General features: G+C 41.3%; 1 protein-coding gene across 5 annotated transcripts in view; it reads left to right on the top strand.

Moving 5' to 3' along the window:
• The window catches only part of TNFAIP3 (TNF alpha induced protein 3), an 83,324-nt gene extending 64,817 nt beyond the window's left edge, over window positions 1–18,507 (top strand). For 4 of the 5 annotated variants that reach the window (XM_029596484.1, XM_029596485.1, XM_029596483.1 and 1 more), the window contains 7 exons: window positions 4,970–5,160; window positions 6,417–6,564; window positions 6,813–6,983; window positions 10,971–11,151; window positions 12,678–13,600; window positions 14,706–14,938; window positions 17,096–18,507. In XM_029596484.1, the coding sequence (XP_029452344.1) occupies window positions 4,970–5,160; window positions 6,417–6,564; window positions 6,813–6,983; window positions 10,971–11,151; window positions 12,678–13,600; window positions 14,706–14,938; window positions 17,096–17,353 (2,105 nt within the window). In that variant the 3' untranslated portion in view covers window positions 17,354–18,507. Of the gene's footprint in view, window positions 1–4,953; window positions 5,161–6,416; window positions 6,565–6,812; window positions 6,984–10,970; window positions 11,152–12,677; window positions 13,601–14,705; window positions 14,939–17,095 lie in introns of all 5 variants that reach the window. The other variant, XM_029596488.1, reaches the window with a different exon arrangement.
• The last annotated feature ends 649 nt before the right edge of the window (window positions 18,508–19,156 follow it).

Below are 19,156 nucleotides of genomic sequence, written 5' to 3'. Positions count from 1 at the left end.
GTGCCAGTTTGGTATTCCTCGCCCTGTTCCCATATTAAGAACCCTCGGTCCTCTTTTTCGTATACCTCACTATTAGAAGTTAGGCTGTTTCAAAAATGAATACTGTTTTCTACCCTTTGAGCAACTGCTTGGTGGCATTGTTTAAAGCCTTGAGAGAGATTTAGAGTCCCATCTGGAATGCAATCAGAAATAAGTCTTTTGAGGAAGGATATCTTCCTGATATCGTCAAAAAGGCGACAGCAAAACCGATTTTAAAAAAGCTTACACCCGACTCCGCTGAGCTAAACAGCTATAGGCCTATCTCTTCCCTATCTTTTGTTGCAAAAGTAATTGAGAACATTGCCGTGACGCAGTTAACAGCCCATTTGGAAGAAAGTGAGATTTTAGACCTGCACCAATTTGATTTTAGAAAATCTATGAGTACAGAGCTTTTGCTCTTATCTCTGACTGACACCCTTTGTAGAAGGCTTGATAGTGGGAGCGAGTTTCTCTATTTTCGACACCCTTGATCATGAGATACTTTTATTTCGCATAAGGAATGCGGAATTACTGGAAACGTTTTAGATTGGTTTACCTCCTTTATTAAAAACTGTTCTTTTCAGGTAAAATATAATAATGAAACATCACAAGAAATTTCTATGGATACGGGAGTCCCACAGGGCTCTGCTCTGTCGGCAGTTTTATTTAATATTTATTTAGCCCCAATTGCAAAATTGCTTGCATCTGTTTGAGGGATACAAAATCTACTCAGATATACAGTTTTTATTTGTTTGCGTAATACATGGAGGGAGACAATGGACCTTTTAAATATTTCTCTCTTCAATTCAATCCTGGTTATAGCACAATAAGCTAGCTTTAAATATGACAAAAATGGAATTTATGGTTATTCCAAAAACTATTCCAGTATTTTTTGTGGGGAAACATTCGTTTTCTATTTCAGACTCAATTAAAAATTTGGGCGTTTTAATCGATACTCATCTTTCTTTTAAATCCAGATACGATCTGTGATTAGATCAGGTTTCTATAAATATTGAGTAATTGCAGGCCTGAGACATTTGCTTTTTGCCTCAGACTTTCAATTAGTTGTTCAGACAATCATTTTTCCTACGATTGATTACTGTATCAGTTTGTATCTTGGACTACCTGTGTCTACTTTACAATCACCGCAATTATTACTAAATTTGGCAGTTCGCCTTATTTCAGGCACAAAACGAAACCAGCATATCGCACCAGTATTATTGAATCTAAAATGGTTACCAATCACTCAGAGAATTGTTTTCAGAATTGGCTTACTTGTAGCGACATTATTGACCTCTTATTCATGTCCTTGGGCTTATGCCCTTTTTAGAATATACAATCCCACTCCTCAATTGCACTCATCTCAGTGTGGACTTCCTGACATGCCCTCTGTTCGAGCAGCCTGCTTAACATCCACCAGAGAATCTGCCTTCTCCGCAGCAACACCCTCCCTATGGAATTCCTTGCCGTTGGATTTAAGACTAAATCCCAGCAGTAAAACCTTTTGGGAAAGATTTTAAAACCTTTCTTTTGCAGCAGGTTTCCTGACTGTGTTATTTGCTAGTGGTTAGCTATCTCCTTATTTGCAGGTCAGATGTTGTTTTTGTTTTATATATAATATTATGTTTTATTCATTTAATGTGTTTTTTATGTATTGTTTTTATTTTGTTATATGTCTTTTACACTTATTTTTTACAAATGTTTTATTGTACATTGCTTCAGCCATTACTGTGTTAAGCGATTTAATAAATCCTTTTAAATGAAATGAAATGAAAATCTGCAATCTAGGTTAAACAATCATTAGCTTGATTAAGAAAAAGAGAGAGAAAATATATGAGGTCAGTAGGTGCCACTATCTAAATATCATCAGCATAAAAATAAGAATTGAATCCAAGAGTCTGGATTAAAGTAACTAATGGGTAAAGATTCTAGAGGATAGGAGATAGCACTGAGCCTTGCGGAACCCCACATGTCAATGAACAAGGCTCAGATAAGTCTGAGTTCCCATCAATATGAAAGGTTCTGTCAGGGAGGAACAATGTAAACCAATCAAAAGTAGCAGCACATATGCCAGTATCTAACAGCCTCCACAGCAATAGTCAAGGCTGTTAAATAGTGTCAATGGCCGCTGATATTTCTAAACTTATTACAAACACGGCTCTTCCCCAGTCAAGTCCTACATTAATTTTGGAAAGAAGAGCAAGTAAAGCTGTTTCAGTGCTGCAGCTCCTATGTTATAAAATGGGGGGTCAGAGCGCGCAAGGGGGTGCACAATTGCGCAACTTGCACGTTCCGACACCTGCGGCTTTCCCCCATTCCCATTCCCAACCCCTAACCTAACCTCCCTTCCCCTAACCCACACCCCCCCCCCAGACCTTTGTCCTACCTTCTGCACCTACCTCCGCCAGGCTCAGGCTGCGCACGCCGGCACCTGGCCGGCATGCGATCCTCCGACAGAGCGGCAAATGGCCGCTGTGCCGGAGGCCTCTGGCCCCGCCCCATCCCCCGGACTGCCTCCCTCCCTGCCCCTTTCCTGAAGCCCCGGGATCTAGCCGCATCCCAGGGCTTTACGCGCATCTCCGTGCCTTTGTAAAATAGCCCTAGCACACGTAACCCCACCTACACGCGTAAGGCTTTTAAAATCTGCCCCGTAGTGAATACTGCCTTTCAGTAATTTTGGTAAGCAAAGGTAAATTTGAGATTGACCTGGAACAGTGGGATCTAAATTTGATTTTCAGGACTGGACAAATTTTAGCTGCCTTCAGCTCAAGCGGCAAGATGCCTTGCATGAAGCTGGCATTAATAATGGATGCAAGACAAGAAAAAATATTTCATTCCAGACATTTAAGAAGTTTAAAAGGTAGGGATCCTGAGGCTAGGAAGAAGCTTTCATTTGTGACAATAACAGAGAGACTATTAGGTGAAATTGTATTAAAAGTGGACAATTTGCTTACCAGAACAGCAGGAGTAATAGAATTGAATGATACTAAGGAGTCAGTTGGAAGTGAAGGGCTGACCATGAGAAAATTAGTAAAATTCAAGTGGAATTTATCTGGAAAGGCGGTGTTGCAAAATCTTCTGCTGTTAATTTAATATGAGAAGGATTAGATGATGAGACCAGAGAAATGTGACATCAAATTAAAGAGGCATTTGGGACGGTTTTCAGCTTTAAGGAGAGATTTGGTTAAAAAAATTCTTTTTTTGCCTTTTTTTTTTTATCTGAGAGATAATGACTAATGCTATCCTTGAGTATTACATCACTGTCAGTAGACTTGTGTGCCTTACCCTCTCTATCTGGTCTGCTGTGAGGGTTTGAAGACCAGCATGAAACCAGGGACAACTTAGAGATTTCTGAGTATGGAAGGAGAGCGGGGCGACAGTATCATAGGCAATTTTCAATTCTGTATTCCAAGAAGAAATGTGTTCTGTGAGGGGTAGATCATTCAGATTGTCTGGTAATATGATAGACTGAGCAAGCATAGTCAAATCTTAGCTCACCTTACTGGGATCTTGACCGAAGGTAATTAGAGTGAATGTGCTGCTAATTATTGGGAATAAGCACCATAGAATGGTCGATCCGCAAAAAAAGAAATTACTTTAATAGATTGTTCCAACAATGAAATATTAGCTAAGGAAAAGGTTGAGGGTATGGCCATCTTTAGGGGTAGGGTGTTGAGTAAGATTTAAGTCAGTCATAGATGAAAAAAAAATGTTGATTCTGTCGGTTTAGATGGTTCATCTGCATATAAATTAAAATCACCCAGCAAAAGCTAGTGAGGGCTTTTCACTGAGCACTTATTAATAGTCCCTATGATACTGAGCACAGCAGAATAAGTGACAGGTGGAGGTTGATAAATTGAAAGAAAATTAAGCATAGGAAGTTGATTAAGTTGCAAAAACAAACATTCTATAGTGGTAGTAGCCAGAGAAGAAAAAGATAGCTACTTGAAATTCAAGGAGTTATGATATATAAGGGCAACACCTCCATCCTTCCTAGTCATCTTGTGCAGAAAGGAATAATTAAGGAGTAGATTTTAAAAGGGTTACGCACATAAGTTATATGCGTAACCCTTTAAAACCCCCCCTGCGCGTGCCGAGCCTATTTTACATAGGCTCGGCGGTGCGTGCAAGCTCCGGGACGCGCGTGTCGGGGGGGCGTGTTGGGGCCAACGTGACATTTGGGGCATTCCGGGGGGCGTGGTGCCGGCCCGGGAGTGTTTCGGGGGCATGGCCAAGGCCTCCAAAACAGGTCCCGGGCCGAGGAATCGTGCGCCAGCAGCCCACTGGCGCACGCGAGTTACGCCTGCTTCTGGCAGGCGTAACTTTTAAAACACAGGTGGGGGGGGGGGGAGATAGGGCCGGGGGGTGGTTAGGTAGGGGAAGGGAGGGGAAGGTAGGGGAAGGGAGGGGGAAGATGCGGGGGGGGGGGTGGAAGGAAAGTTCCCTCTGAGGCCACTCCAATTTCAGATTGCTTATAAAATCCGGTGTACTTTTGTTTGCGTGGGCGCACTTTTAGAAAATCTACCCCCAAGAGTCCAAACGCCAGCACAAACAGCAGTAATCATAGGCAGGTAAGCAGGGCAGCAGATTGCAGCTCTGGTATCCGTGCAATGATTATCCTGCTGAATATCCCTGATAACTTTTCTGGCTAGATTTAGTTATCTGTTTGAACAGGGTTAAATCTGTCTGCTATTATTTTCTGTTCTTATGTCTAGTTTTTAAGCATGGTGACATTCTGGGTAATATCTGTTTATTTTAGGCATTAGGTATGTACCTATGGCAATCTAATTTATTATGATTTTTATTGATTTTTATTATTGTCACTAGGATAGATTACTTTGTGTCTATTGTTGTTAATTTTTTTGATTATATCTGTTTTTATACCCTGCCTAGAATTGCAGATAGAGCAGGTTACAAATGTTTATAAATAAATAGACTCTCTCCCCCTTAGGAGATGGGAATTGCCTCATGCATGCTGCATCCCAGTACATGTGGGGTGTCCAGGATACTGACCTGGTTCTGCGGAAAACATTGCACAGCGCTCTGAAAGAAACAGATGTCCACAACTTCAAATTCCGATGGCAGCTGGAGTCCGTAAAGTCAGTGGAGTTTGTAGAAACAGGACTTCAATATGACACCAGAGTGAGTTCTTGTTATAAATTTTGGATTTTTAAAAAATGTTTAGCCTGTCTTTTCAAATGATGTTCAAGGCAGTTTACAGCTCAAACAGTAAGTTAGTTAATGGAGTGTTCTGTGCTAAAGGTCCCCTAAATATCAGATTTTAGTATTTTCTAAGTATGAAATAACTGTGGAGGTGTATGGCCAAACATCAAATAGTTGATTTCTGGCCTCAGATAATTGTAGATAAACTTTTGTGTGTAGTTGTCTGAAGCCTACTATTTCATTTTAGGACAGCTGTGCTCTGTCTGCTGTGTAGTATTTGAGAAGTACAAGCGGCAAACAAATTCTTATCCTCTGTCAATTAAACATGTTATTAGCAAGGTGTTATATTTTTTTCACTTCTTGATGCTGTTTGCCTCTACTTCCCCTAATCCCCGGGTGGCATCCAATTGTTTCAAGCAGTGTGTGATGCAGTTTGTGACATTTTACCCAAAGTGAAGCCATCAGATCTAGTGAGTCTTAGGTGATTTGTGATTTCTGTTAGTGACATGCTCCTCTTACAGCTTCAGAGGCTTTGCGTTGAAACTGCCTAAAGAATTTAAAAAAATAATGACTTGTGTTACATTTTTAATTGATGCAGCATGAATGCTCCTATATGCAGTTTGATGTATTTGCACCATATGTGCAGCATCCAGTTTTCTTTTGTGGCAAATAATAATTCTAGCTAGAGTTCTGTAATCCAGTAATTCTGGGGATACAGTAACTTTCAGTTTCACATTGGTCAAGGCTGAGGATTTTGTTTGTGTAAAGGTATTTGTACTAGCAGAATATAATCTCTTTGCTGCTAGGATTCATGAAAGTCTTCATTAACATTGACTCTTCGGTGTAATCTCTGAAAAATATATTTGCAGTGAGTATGGCAGGTCACAAGCAGTTACATGACAGCTGAGAGTAACATCTCATCCGCTCACAAGCTGCAGGAAACACATCTGGAGTTGGAGTTTTATCCAGGAGTCAGCCTTGGGAAATAGATGCTTTAAGCTTGTGGTAGTTTGGGATTTACTTTTCTTGTCTCGTATTTGCTTTCCGGAAATTAGACAAGAAGTGGTAGATTGAAAAGGGAAGAAAAGATGCACACAGAAATTGGAGAATCGAGTGAATAATTAAATGGAAATGGAAACATAAGCTTTCCATTCATTTGACTTTGATACCGCCAGTATTTTGGAAGTGAGATGCTGAACTTTTTCATTTAAATGTTTTGGAACTTTTTTCTTTAGAACTGGGAAGATGAATGGGAAAACCTTGTCAAAATGGCTTCTGCAGAGACATCCGTGGGCCGGGCCGGGCTTCAGTATAACTCTCTGGAACAAATACATATCTTTGTGCTGGCCAATATTCTACGGAGAGCTATTATCGTTCTTGCAGGTGAATGTTGGAAAGGTTTACAACTTTTGATTTTGTTTTTTTTTTGCCTTTTTCTGTGTATGTAACAATTTTAAAATAATACACTACACCTGCAGAAAAGGATCAGTGGGCATATCAGTGCGGGGTGGTGATCTGACCCTCTAACTCATGCCCTGTGCTAAAGTCAGCTTCTGTTTGTTGTGATGTAACTTTACCGGCAGGTTGTAATCTGTATAAAACGCAATACTCTGCTCTCTCCCTGAAAACAGATTCCATACTTAGAAGCTTAGAATCTGGTTCAAGTTTTGCACCGGTGAGTGTTGGTGGAATCTACTTGCCTCTTCACTGGCCAGCACAGGATTGCTATAGATACCCCATAGTCCTTGGCTACGACAGTCAGCACTTTGCACCTTTAGTCACTCTAAAGGACAGCGGTCCAGGTATGTGTATGTGTCTGATTGTAAAATTAACAAAACCAAGCCTGAGTAATGTTTTGGCAGCTTCTCTATAATGAAAAATTGGAATTTGCTCTAGAAACTTGATTTATCAGATGGTGTGATAATTGTCTTTTATGGACATTTCGGATCTCTAGCTGCCTAGTAGCCATGTAATCATGTTGGGGAGCAAACTCGGGGATTATCGCACCTTTTGCCTTTAGATTGCTAGGTCAGATTTGGTTCTGGCTGGTAGTGACCCCAGGGTCATTGGTATCTTATCTTCATTTATTTATTTATTTAGTTAAGCTTTTTATATACCGACAATCGTTGGGAACATCTTACTAGTTTACAGTGAAAGTAATGCAGCAGCAGGCTTTACATGGAACACTTAATAAGGGTAATAATATTAGCGGGAATCCAAAAACAGTTTAGGGGCCTATGAGAAATAGGTGGATGGTTTCATTTCAGTTCCCAGAGGACATTTGTCTGTCTTGCTAAAAGAATTTGCCATCTTAATTCGTGCCTTTGGTGGCAATCTCAGGAGAGAAGCCAGAGCCTGCATAAAGGTCCTTCCAGAGTAGCACATTGTGAGGCATATTTATTTATTTATTTATTTATTTATTTATTATTTTTGTTATACCGAGTTTCATGATAGGGATCACATCAACCCGGTTTACAAATAACAATGTGTGCAAAATATAGCGTAACGTAATACAAATTTCCAATAAAAATTTGAACTTTAAATACAGAGAATCAATTGAAAGGTGTGAGAAAGTTACAATGAAACAGGGAAAATAAACTTGGAACTGGAAGAGGGGAGAGAGGTTAAACAATGCAATATTTACATTTAATACAATTCAAGTGATAGTGTATCAGAGTAGGTAAATAAGCCTATTTGAGAGAATGTGACGGTACATAAATATGAGCGATAATATAAATAAGAGAATAAATATGACATTGTAGTGAATGGTGATGATATGATAAAACTCAAAAGGTAATAGTGAGAAGTTTGTGATGGGAGGATTCTTATTTGAGTCCAGGTGTTACATAGGAGTTTGTGTTGCTGAGTGCGTTTTATTCAAGGCTTGGAAATGCTTTTTTGAAAAGCCAAGTTTTTAGTCTTTTCCTAAATGTTAGAGCACATGGCTCTTGTCTTAGATCAGGTGGTATAGAGTTCCACAGAACTGGACCTGCTGTAGAGAAGGCTCTGAGACTCAAAGATTTATGTTGATAGGTTTTGGCATTTGGAATTTGGAGTGACTCTTTGTAGTATTCCCTGATAGGTCTGGCGGAAGTGTATTTTTTAAATGGTATTTGAAGATCGAGATGCGTGAGTTGGTTGATGGTCTTGTATATGATGTTGATGGATTTATACATGATTCTATAGTGGATTGGTAGCCAATGGAGTTTTTGTAGGATAGGGGAGATGTGGTCCATTTTCCTGGAATTTGAAAGGACTCTGGCTGCGGAGTTCTGAACCATTTGTAGGGGTTTGATATACGAAGCTGGGAGGCCTAATAGTAAAGAGTTGCAATAATCTAGTTTTGAAAAAATTATTGCTTGCAAGATTGTTCTAAAGTCCATAGCGTGGAAAAGTGGTTTGATTCTTTTCAGAATGTGTAATTTGTAGAAGCAATCTTTGGTGGTTTGGTTAATGAATGTTTTAAGGTTGAGACGATTGTCTAAGATAGCTCCTAGATCTCTTACATGGGTAGATTGAAGGAGTGCAGTTGATTTTGGAAGTGTGTTATTGTTTTCCGGTGATATGAGCAGGAATTCCGTTTTTGAAGCGTTAAGTACGAGGTTTAGGCTGGTGAGAAGAAGTTTAATTTCTAATAAGCAACTGTCCCAGTGTTCCATTGTTTTTGAGATTGTTTCTTTTATGGGAATCACGATCTGTACATCGTCAGCGAAAAGGAAGTGTTTCAGGTTTAATTTTGTAAGAAGTTGACATAGTGGTAACAGGTAGACATTAAAGAGCGTGGGTGAAAGTGATGAACCTTGCGGCACTCCTCTGTTAGAAGGGTGGTATTGGGATTCTTTATTGTGGATTTTGACTCTATATCCTCTGTTTTCTAGGAATGTTTTGAACCAGTTTAGTGTAGCACCTGTCAATCCTATGTTTGCCAGTTGTTTTAGGAGTAGGGTGTGATTGACGGTGTCGAAGGCCGCCGAGAAGTCAAGGAGTATTAGTAAAAATGTTTGGCCTTTGTCAATTCCAGAAATGAGGAAGTCCGTGAGAGAGAGTAGTAGGGTTTCGGTGCTTGCAGCTTTGCGAAAACCATATTGGTTTGGGGACAGAATACTGTGATCCTCTAAGTAGTTGGATAGTTGGGTGTTTACCAATTTTTCCATGATTTTAGCTATGAATGGGAGGTTGGAAATTACCCTTGCCCATGCACATGCTGTATTTGTTTTGTGGAAAAAAAGGACGCCTTAGGTTTTTAGTTCTCTTAATCTGAAGATTGCACTTAAGTTCACCTTGGAAAAAAAAAAAAAAGACTGAAAATCTTCTTCATTCAGAAAAATGAAATGTGATTGGAGAAAACCAATTCCTCTGAGATTTACTGTCGTAGTGCATTGTCGTTTCCACACACAAGAAGAGATTGTGTACATATTGAGAAGGCTTAGAATTTTGGTGATCCGATTCACTTAATTTGTCTTATGTTTTACAGAACAGAGTGCATAATGTGCAACTAGATATGAGACCAGTTAAGTTACTTTTAAATGAGGTTTCTTCTGGCAAACAAGTTAACAACATGTGCTGTTTAGGCAGTGCCTGAGGTGTTTTATTTGGGGGTGGGGGGAGGTTAACAAGAGATTTGATCCTCCTATTTTGACCATGATTATAATGCTACTATGTCCAGTAGAGTAAGGTAAGAGAATATTAACACCCCCCCCCCCCCCCCCCGCCACGCCACGGATCCCATATTGTCCAGGTTCTCAGTCTGAGTCAAAAGACATAGAAGGGCTCATCCTCAGATCTTGCACTTGATCTTAACAAAAAGGCTGAGAAGCTTTGTGCTCCAAGAGATCCTAGAAAATCATCCGGTAGCGCAGTACTGGTAGGCATATTGATTTTGGAGGAAAATGAAGTCTTTGTAGATTGTGAGATCTTTCAGTGAGCCCAGAAAAAAAGATGATGTAGTGCATGACCTTTCCGGACCTTTTTCAGGTATTTGATTGGTGTGATCTCAAAAAGCCATGCACTACATCATCTTTTTTTGTTGGTCTTCTGCAACGGTGCTTCTCAGGACAGTCCTGGAGAACTCCTTATCCAGTTGGATTTTCAGGATTCCACCATGAATTTGCATAAGAGAGTTTTGCATGCACTGCCTCTATTTTATATAGATCTCTCTAATGCATATTCATTGTGGATATCCCGGCAACCTGACTGGCTGTGGGGTATTCCAGGTCCAGCTTGAGAAACATTGATCAAAAAAAGCATCACAACCTACTAAGACTCCTTGATCATACTATAAAAGGCACCTTACTTAGCACCTGCAGTGCTAACTTTTAAAGTACCTGGGTGTGTTTGTAATCTTGCTGGGCTTAAATCAAGGAAACTTCCCCCAGCAATGTTGTCTCTGCTGTGCTCAGAAGGACAACTGTACCAAGTCTAAGAGATGGAGGCTTATCAGTCGGTCCCATCGGAACTTTCCCCGGGCTTTATCAGAAATAATAGTGCGATTCCCGTGAGAATGTAAACCACTACATCACTAAAGACCATCAAAATTTCTGAAATGATTACAACCTGAAACTCAAACAAGAACCACAGTATAGTAGAATAAAGGCCCAGGTTAAGAATACAGCAATCACTAACCAGCTTCTCTCCCGAATGTTTTCTGTTTGGTGTTTCTTGCACAATCATGGGCATTCTTACAGATATTACCTCTACATTTCCAGGTAGGCAGGATGCTTGCATCATCAGATGCTCTTGTGAAGAACTGTTGACATTTTGGTTGAACCAGAATCTTCTTTTTCTCACAGAAATTCGGGCTGTCCCGTTGGTAAGCAGTGAGCAGGGAAGGTTTGAAGACTTAAAAGTTCACTTTATGACTGATAATGAAGGGAAGACAAAAGAGAAGATGCTAAAGGAGTATTTGATATTGATTGAGATTCCCGTTCAAGGCTGGGACCCTAGCACTACTCATTTAATAAATGCTGCAAAGTGAGTGTTCCCTCAGTCTGTGCCAGATTGACTTGTTTTCCTTCTTGTGAAGCCTCATAGTGCCAAGTGCTGTGTGTGGTTAGGAATGACGATTCTCTATGAGGTAACTTTTCAAAGGGTTTAGGTACCTACTTTTGGGAGTTAGGTATCTAGATTGGCCCATTTGAAAATTGACTCTGCTTGATTGCTTAAATTTAGGTGCCTAAAATGTGGGCAGCTACAGGGGTGGAGTTTGGGGGGCTTTGCACTGATTTTCAACACCAGGCATCTAAATCCAGGCAAATGAACTGCAGCCCTAAATTTAGATACCTAAATCTTAGGACCCTAAATTTAGGAATTTGCAGCTGAAAATTTGAAGGCCAATAGTCAGAAAAAAAGCTGAGCACCTAAGTTAGGCATTTTTTTTCAGCTGAACATAGGTGCCTAAGTTTTAAGCTGAAAATGAATCTAAATTTATGGTCCCTGCACTTAGAATCCTAAACCTAGGCCTGCTGTTCTAGGTTTAGACTCCAAAGTTAGGTGTCTAGGGCTGAAAATCAGAGCCATACACTAAAGCTTTTATCCCCCAGCCCTGTAGCTACCCACTTTTCAGAATCCTAAATTTAGGAGCCTAGTGACATTAGGATCCAAAATGTAAGCACTGAGTCCTAGTACATTTTCACAAGGGTCCATTTAAAATCCTGACTCTCAAAGTTTAGCTCCTAAACTGTTTTAAGCATCTGTGGGGCAAATTTTCAATGGGGTTCAAAATTCTCCTAAATTCAGGCTCCACATTTAGATACTGAGAATCTTTCTAAAATTGACCCTTCTATAGCATTAACAAGATGATAACCGTACAGCAAGTCACACGGTCCATCTTTATTTCTCAGTCTTCCACATTTAAACAAGCTTTGGGTGCTTTACAGGTCCATCTGGTTTAGTGAAAAGCAATAGTACATTGTTAGGACCTGCCATCCTCTCACAAGGCTTGGGGTGATTTTCAGATTTCTTCTCAGTTGGTAAATAGCAATTAAAAATAGACCTGTAATGTATTTGAGAGAGGAGAACGAGGAGTGGAACGTCAGAACCAGTCATTTTAAAGTCGTTTCTGGTTAGCCGTTTTGGTTTTCCCTCATTCTTAATTTGATAAAAGCAAAGACATCATTATAATTTCCCTGGCCTCCGTCATCTCTCCCTGACCTTTGCCTTTTATTTATTCGGTTTGAGTTTTTATTTTGCACAAATTGCATTCATTTTCAAGCAATGAGGAGCACTTGAGATTGTCAATGATATCATTGTAACAAGAGAAAAGGATTTACGCAGAGAGAACAAAACGAAATGAATCAAACAGGGGGAGACCCAGAGTGAGACAATGAGGAAAAGTAGGAAGGAGAATTATTACATTGCCTGAATCACAAACCTGTGGACTAGTGAACACAAATGGAAGAGCGAGCCCTCTTTTGCAGAAGATATCTCTCTTATGCCCTAACTTTGCATTTATTTTTGTGTTGTGAGTCAGTGGCTTGAATTTTGTTTGTCATTCATAGGTTGGATGAAGGCAACCTCCCGGAAGACATCAACTTGATGGAAGACTATTTTCAGTTGGTACAACATGAATACAAGAAGTGGCAAGAAAATGCTGAACAGCCTCGGAGGCCAAGCACCAGGGACAGGCTAGAAGTGTCTCTCTCCCAGCTTTCCCTGATGGAAATGAAATGCGAGACCCTCAACTGCCCTTTCTACATGTCTGTGAACACTCAGCCCTTCTGCCACGAGTGCTTTGAACAAAACCAGCAGGAGAATAAGCCAGGCAAGCAAAGCCCCAAACCGGGCCCGGAGAGCCCACAGGGCATTGGCCCCGTGGCTTCCAGAGGTGAGATTTGCAACCCCTCGGAATGGACTGCTGAAGAGCCCATGACGGGGCCCTGGACCGCACCTCCAACCGCCCCCAGCCTCTTCCTTTTCAGCGAAACCAACGCCATGAAGTGCAAAAGTCCCGACTGCCCGTTTACATTAAATGTGGAGCTGAATGGATTTTGTGAACGCTGCCACAATTCCAGGCAACCTCGTGCTTACAGCAACTTGAACAGGGCAAGACACGCAGACCTCATGAAGTGTAAAGTGTGCCTTCAGGACACCGCAAGGACCTTTAGTGGCACTTGCAGTGCTTGTTTCAGGAGGACTGCAGAATATTCTGCCAACGCCAGTTCCAGCTTCCCACCCGCCGTTCATCAGAGGTCCATGTCTGACCCATCGAATCTGTCAAGGAGCCTCCTCCAGCTCTCAGGTCATGCCGCACCCAACAATGGGCCAGGGGATCCAGCTGCGCTGCAGCCACCACAGATTCCATACAATGCAGGGGACAAGGCAGGAAGCCGCAAGTGCAGAAAACCTAACTGCCCGTTCTTTGGAACTTCGCAGAATGAAGGGTTCTGCACGTTGTGCTTTCTCGAGTTTCAGGAGAACAGCGGTAAGCAAACGTGTGTCTGTCAGCGAATGCCACGCCGCAGATCCTCAGCCGCTGAGGTCCCATTGTGGGCACAGAAAGGGGAGGGGGTGGTGGTTATTGTTCCGCCTTGGCTCCGAGGAGGCATCGTGCAGATTGTGCACACAGGCAACAGACCCCTGTGATTCTCCTTGCTTGCTCAGTTTCAGAAGGACATCTCCTCTTGCCAGTCCCTTAGCCCACCTCTGGTCTTCCCTGTAACATGGGATCGATCACTCTGGCGGTTCTAGGAACAAAGGTCTCACTGAAGACCTGGCTAGGATCCTGGGCAGGATTTCATCTGAAAACCTCAGGTATAGGCCACAAAAGCAAAGGCTGCGGAGTGGGAGTGAAAAGAGTGTGCATAGAAGGGACAAAACTTTCAGTATAACAGGAAGTTGATGCAGAAGTGTCTTCTGCATCAAGGCTGAAAGTTTCAGGCAGCAGTCTATTAAAGCAGCCTTTTTAAACGCTGTTGTCCTAATAAACGATGTAAGCTATTTTTTATTCTGCTTTTTGGCACTTACATTCAGGTACTGTAGGTATTTCCCTATCCCCAGAGGGCTCACAATCTAAGTTTTGTACCTGAGGCAATGGAGGGTAAAGTGACTTGCCCAAGGTCACAAGGAGCAGCCATGGGATTTGCACTCTGATTTCCCTATTCAGAGCCTCTATGCCCTTCACTTTTGTATGATTTCATTGATAGTTTTGTCCTATAAGGGTACTGGCCATCATTTTAGGCCGCCTTTTCTTCCTTTGTAGTTGACCCAATGAGGTCTTTTAGCCAAACAAGAATCATGTATTTAAATTGCTTCTTTTTACATCTGTTTGTACCATGCAAAATCATCGTTATGGCCAGTGAAGTTGTGCAGGCTCTGCTGCTGTCATTTGTTTTACTATCAGTATGCTAAGGACGCACTCCTTAAGAATCCGATTGCTGAGATCAACTCTACTTTTGAATGAATCAGTGGCGCTCTGTCCCCTGCAACTTTAAAATTAAGGGCAAAACATCTGTTCTTGTTCGGTAGACCAATCCCATTTTCTAGCCAGTTGTGACATTTTATTTAGAAGTTGTTCGTCTCTTTTGCAGGCGATCCCTCACAGACCCTTTGGAAAATATCTAAGAGGAATTCGCCCACATCTGGTCATTCTGAATCTTCTGCTACCACGTTCCACAGCTCCTCTGCCTGCCTGGGGCCAGAGTGTAGCACCTTAGGGAGTGCTGTGTTTGAAGGATACTGCCAAAAATGTTTTCTTGAGGGACAGGGTAAAAGATACCAGGAAGCAAGAAGGACGGAAGAGCACCTGGTCAAACAGTCGGAAGTAAGAACACGTTGTCTTGACTGGTTTGGATTTTTTGGGGGAGAGGTGTGAAAGGAAGAGGTTTTTCTGTAAACCTTGGTTGGTATCTGCTGGCAGATTAGAGATGACTTTAGACTGGTCCAAGCTTACCTTCCCTTGACTAGTGGACTACATAAAGCTATGTAACCCTAACCGCCATGGGTTTGTATCCCGCAACGTTTGGACCTGGATAGTACCAGAATGGGAGAGCCTCCGGGATTAGAAGGCACTAATAACGTAGTAAGGAGCCACTTTTCTTCGGAGTCAGTATTGAAGCAGTTGCCCCAGTGTGGCGCCAAGGGCCACTTTTATTTATTTTAAAAGTATTTGTTTCCCACGCTCTCCAAGGCTGGGGGCGGGGTACAAAGTTACATGCATAATAAGTCACACATTCATGACGGTGATAACTAATAACATAAAAAGTTTGAGTGTAACCTAAAATGACACTCAGTATTCAGGGGAAAGGATGACAGACTGCTGGTGGGTTGCCTTACTAGTTTGGAAAAGGTAAGTCCATGTATTTGCTGGTAGACTATCCTGAGAAGAGCTATGCAACTGCTGGGAACGCTGCTTTAATTAGATGAGTTGTTAATGCTCTTTTGAATCCTTTCGGATCTTTTAAGTAACGTATATATAGAGGAAGTGAATTCCAGAGGGCTGCGCCTGCTATAGAGTATGTCCTCTCGAGTAATTTGGGGAGATAGAATATCTACTAGGTGCTGGCTAGTGAACCAGAGGGTTCTTGATGGAATGTAGAACTTGAGGGTGAAGTTACATTATTGACGAGATTGTGCATTATCACAGCTTTCTTGGATGAGCAACTAGTGAAAGTGAGGCAGGACAGACAAAATACGATCATGAAATTTGCTGCTGAGAAAGCCTTCTGGTCAGCTGAATTGGGCTAAGGCTGTCTGCTCTGTGAAGGTTAAACACCCCATGACCCTTTCACAAAAAAGGGGCTAATAATCTTGGTGGAATGACTAGCTACCGGCACAGGGTGTACACTCTGGTTTATTTAGCAACTTTTTTATACCGGTATTCCTGGGTACATCATATCGGTATTCGTGGGTACATCATATCGGTTTACATAAAACTGAATGAAAAAAGCACAAAGAACAGGGAGAGGAGGGTGGGAGCAGGAAGAAAGGGAATATAAATGGACAGTAGGAATAGGTAAAGAAAACTATAGATAAACAATAGATGCGAACAGTAAACTACAATGTAATAGAACAACTTAAAATGGGGTAATGCGGTCCAAAGGGAATGTCTAAAGGTAAAAAACACATGAAATAAAGGAAGGAGGCGGGGTGCACGGACAGATGAATGATTCTAATGACAAGTGGGAAGGGAAGGAATGCCTAAAGGGCGATAACCTTGAAGTACCTATTCCGGATAGGCCTGTGTAAAAAGCCAAAATGGTTTGCCAAAGTTTTCTCTCTAGAAATAACCAATTTAGCACAAACAGTATTTGGGTTGAAGTGTTGGGGGGTGGTACTATGCCAGAGGGTTGAGTTTGAATGCGTCATGACGCAGGCCTTACGTTTTCAGCCCCTTCATATCACATTGACGCCCATCTTGGACAGAAAATGTATGGATGGCAAGAAATGCTTGGGAGAGGAACGTTGCTTGTAGCATTAAAAAAAAAAAAAAAAGTGAAAAACTAGACATTTTTTAAATGGTACAGCTTGATTAATCTCAACCAGCTTTTAAGGGGCATCCTGTTATCTTGTTGAACGATAGCACATGAAGGTCCAGTTTCCACCATGAAAGTGACAGCGTAGCCTCAAAGAGGTAGGAGCTACCCTTTGGAACAGACAGGATTCTGGTTTGATTTGGAAATTTCTAGCAAGATGATGTAAATCCCCGTAGGGGGGAAAAAAAAAAAAAGAAAAACTGATGCGACTGCCAGCTTTGATTAAGGACCACCAAATTTAAGAGGATTCTGCTGCCTTTCCCACCATAATGGACCACATGCATAGGGAAGCCATGACGAGTGACGTGTTCTTTAGGTTTATTGCACGGTGAACAGTGATTGCAAATGATAAGGCATCCGAGAAATAGTGATGCAGTATTCAGTGTTAATAGGGACCGGCTTAGTAAAGACTTGTAACCTCTCGCATTTTTTGCTGACGTTTTCAGAGGACCAATCAGCACAGAGATGTACAGCATGTCACGTCAAGCTTTCCCAGAAAGTGTGGCAAGAGTTCCTGTTCTAATATTGTGATGTACAGAAATGCTGAATTCTGTGTGGAATGTGAGGAAGAAGAGAACCGGGATCACACGACGGAAGAGCCCCCAAAACAGCGATGCCGGGCCCCCGGATGTGATCATTACGGGAATCATAGGTGCAGCGGCTTTTGTAACGAGTGCTACCAGTTCAAACAGCTGTACGGATAGCATTATCCTGCAGATGCCTTAAAAAAAAAAAAACTGCTACTATTAGGAAGATGGTGCTATGTTCGGAACACTTAATTGTATTGCTTTGAATATATGTAATCACTAGCACTCCTCTGGGTGCCCAATTATTCAGTGTGTATGGACATCATAGAATGTCATGAGGCAAAGCTGAGTGCTTTCAGCCCCTGAGAAGTCCATATATATATTTTTGGCAACCAGACATCTGCTCTTATACAAGAGTTTAATAATTAAGGCCCCTCTCCTTTTCTTTTCCAGAAGAAATTTAAAAAAAAAAAATTTTTAGTGCAAAAAAAAAAAAGTAGAGAAATTTTATAAAATTGAAAATGTTCTATCACGATTGATTAAGAGGCAAGGCCTTCCAGATACACATCTGGAGGGCCCCTGAACTAATCGTACCGTTTGTCTCGTCTGACATTCTCTGACATTTGTGTAAGCTGCTTTAGTCATATTTATTTCTCTACATGAGCATAACTGAAATTACCCGGGTGTCCAGTTTATGTTCCCAAACAGGAGGCTTTGCAAATGTTTTACTGTAATCTTTTTGAGCTGCTAAGCTTTCTCGAATTGCCCCCAGGTTGAAGTCACCTGTGCCTGCACACCTCATCCACGCTGTTCCTTCGTCTTTCAGGCCATTTACCAGGCACTTTGTCGCTGACCCCTGTGCAAAGTAAATGACAAGGCATCCTGGTCCTATAATGAACCCCCGTGTTTTATTCAGAAGACATTGGAGGTTCCTTTAATAAAAGAAGCCCACACCTCTGCCTAGGTGTGACAGTAATGCGTGGCTTATGGAACTGCAGGGAGTTGGATGTCAGTAGCTGAATAGCTGCTCTTCACGTCTGATGGTTGTGACTATATTCCAGCTGCTTTGTTGAGCCTGGAAAACAGCCACAGGAAGGATGTGACCTTTGGTGTGTTAAGGGAAGGGGAAGAGGCTGCTGTTTCTTATTGATGCTTCGAAAGGAACCAGTCCCAGTTATTCAAAGACGGACTCTGCGTTGCGGAGTTATCATTTTTCCTGACAGGGTAGATTCACTCCTTCTTTAGAAAATGCATTTACAAGCTGGAAAGGAAACAAAAAAAAAAAAACTGTGCTCCAGTCGGCCAATAATTAAAACCAAAGTACTTTATTATAACCTAGGAACAGTCAACGGTTTGACCATAGGACCTCAAACTGCTGAATTTTACTATATAAAGTATTGGGAGTTTGGTTATTGGCTGACAAGTGAAGGGGGGTTTTTTTTGTCTTTTTGGTTCATGCTTTCCAGCTTTTTTCAGTCGTGCTCCGCCTTGTTTGTTTGCCCTGTAGCGAGGGTATTGTAGTATGCCAGAAAATGTGATTTCCTGCTGGCCACTGCCGCAGGTTTTAAGCAGCTTTACCTCTGTTCTTCTGAGACAGGGGAATATTTATGATTCTGGACTTGATTTTCTTAAAAAGTTCTGTAACAGTTGTAAATAGTTTTGTTTGTTTCTCCTTAAAGTTTGTGTTTGCTATCCTTGACTTCATTTCAGATCTGTTGCATTGTACCAAATGTGAATATTGAAGTATTTATATATTAAACATATTTTAATTAACATTTTGCACATCCTAGGTTTTTTAAATATATTTACATGCCTAATAAAATCTGTAACTTCTATTTTAAAATATCTGTATTGAAAAATAAATTATTTGACGAAGATGAGTGTGATATTTTGCATTCATTTACAGTAGCAGAAGAAGAAAAATAATTGCCAGATTGATCAGTGATTTTTATAACAGAACAAAGCCCTTAATGAATTGAC

Source organism: Rhinatrema bivittatum, chromosome 3 (genome assembly GCF_901001135.1).
Source record: "Rhinatrema bivittatum chromosome 3, aRhiBiv1.1, whole genome shotgun sequence".
Lineage (NCBI taxonomy): Eukaryota > Metazoa > Chordata > Amphibia > Gymnophiona > Rhinatrematidae > Rhinatrema > Rhinatrema bivittatum.
This window is presented reverse-complemented; position numbering and strand designations above follow the sequence as displayed.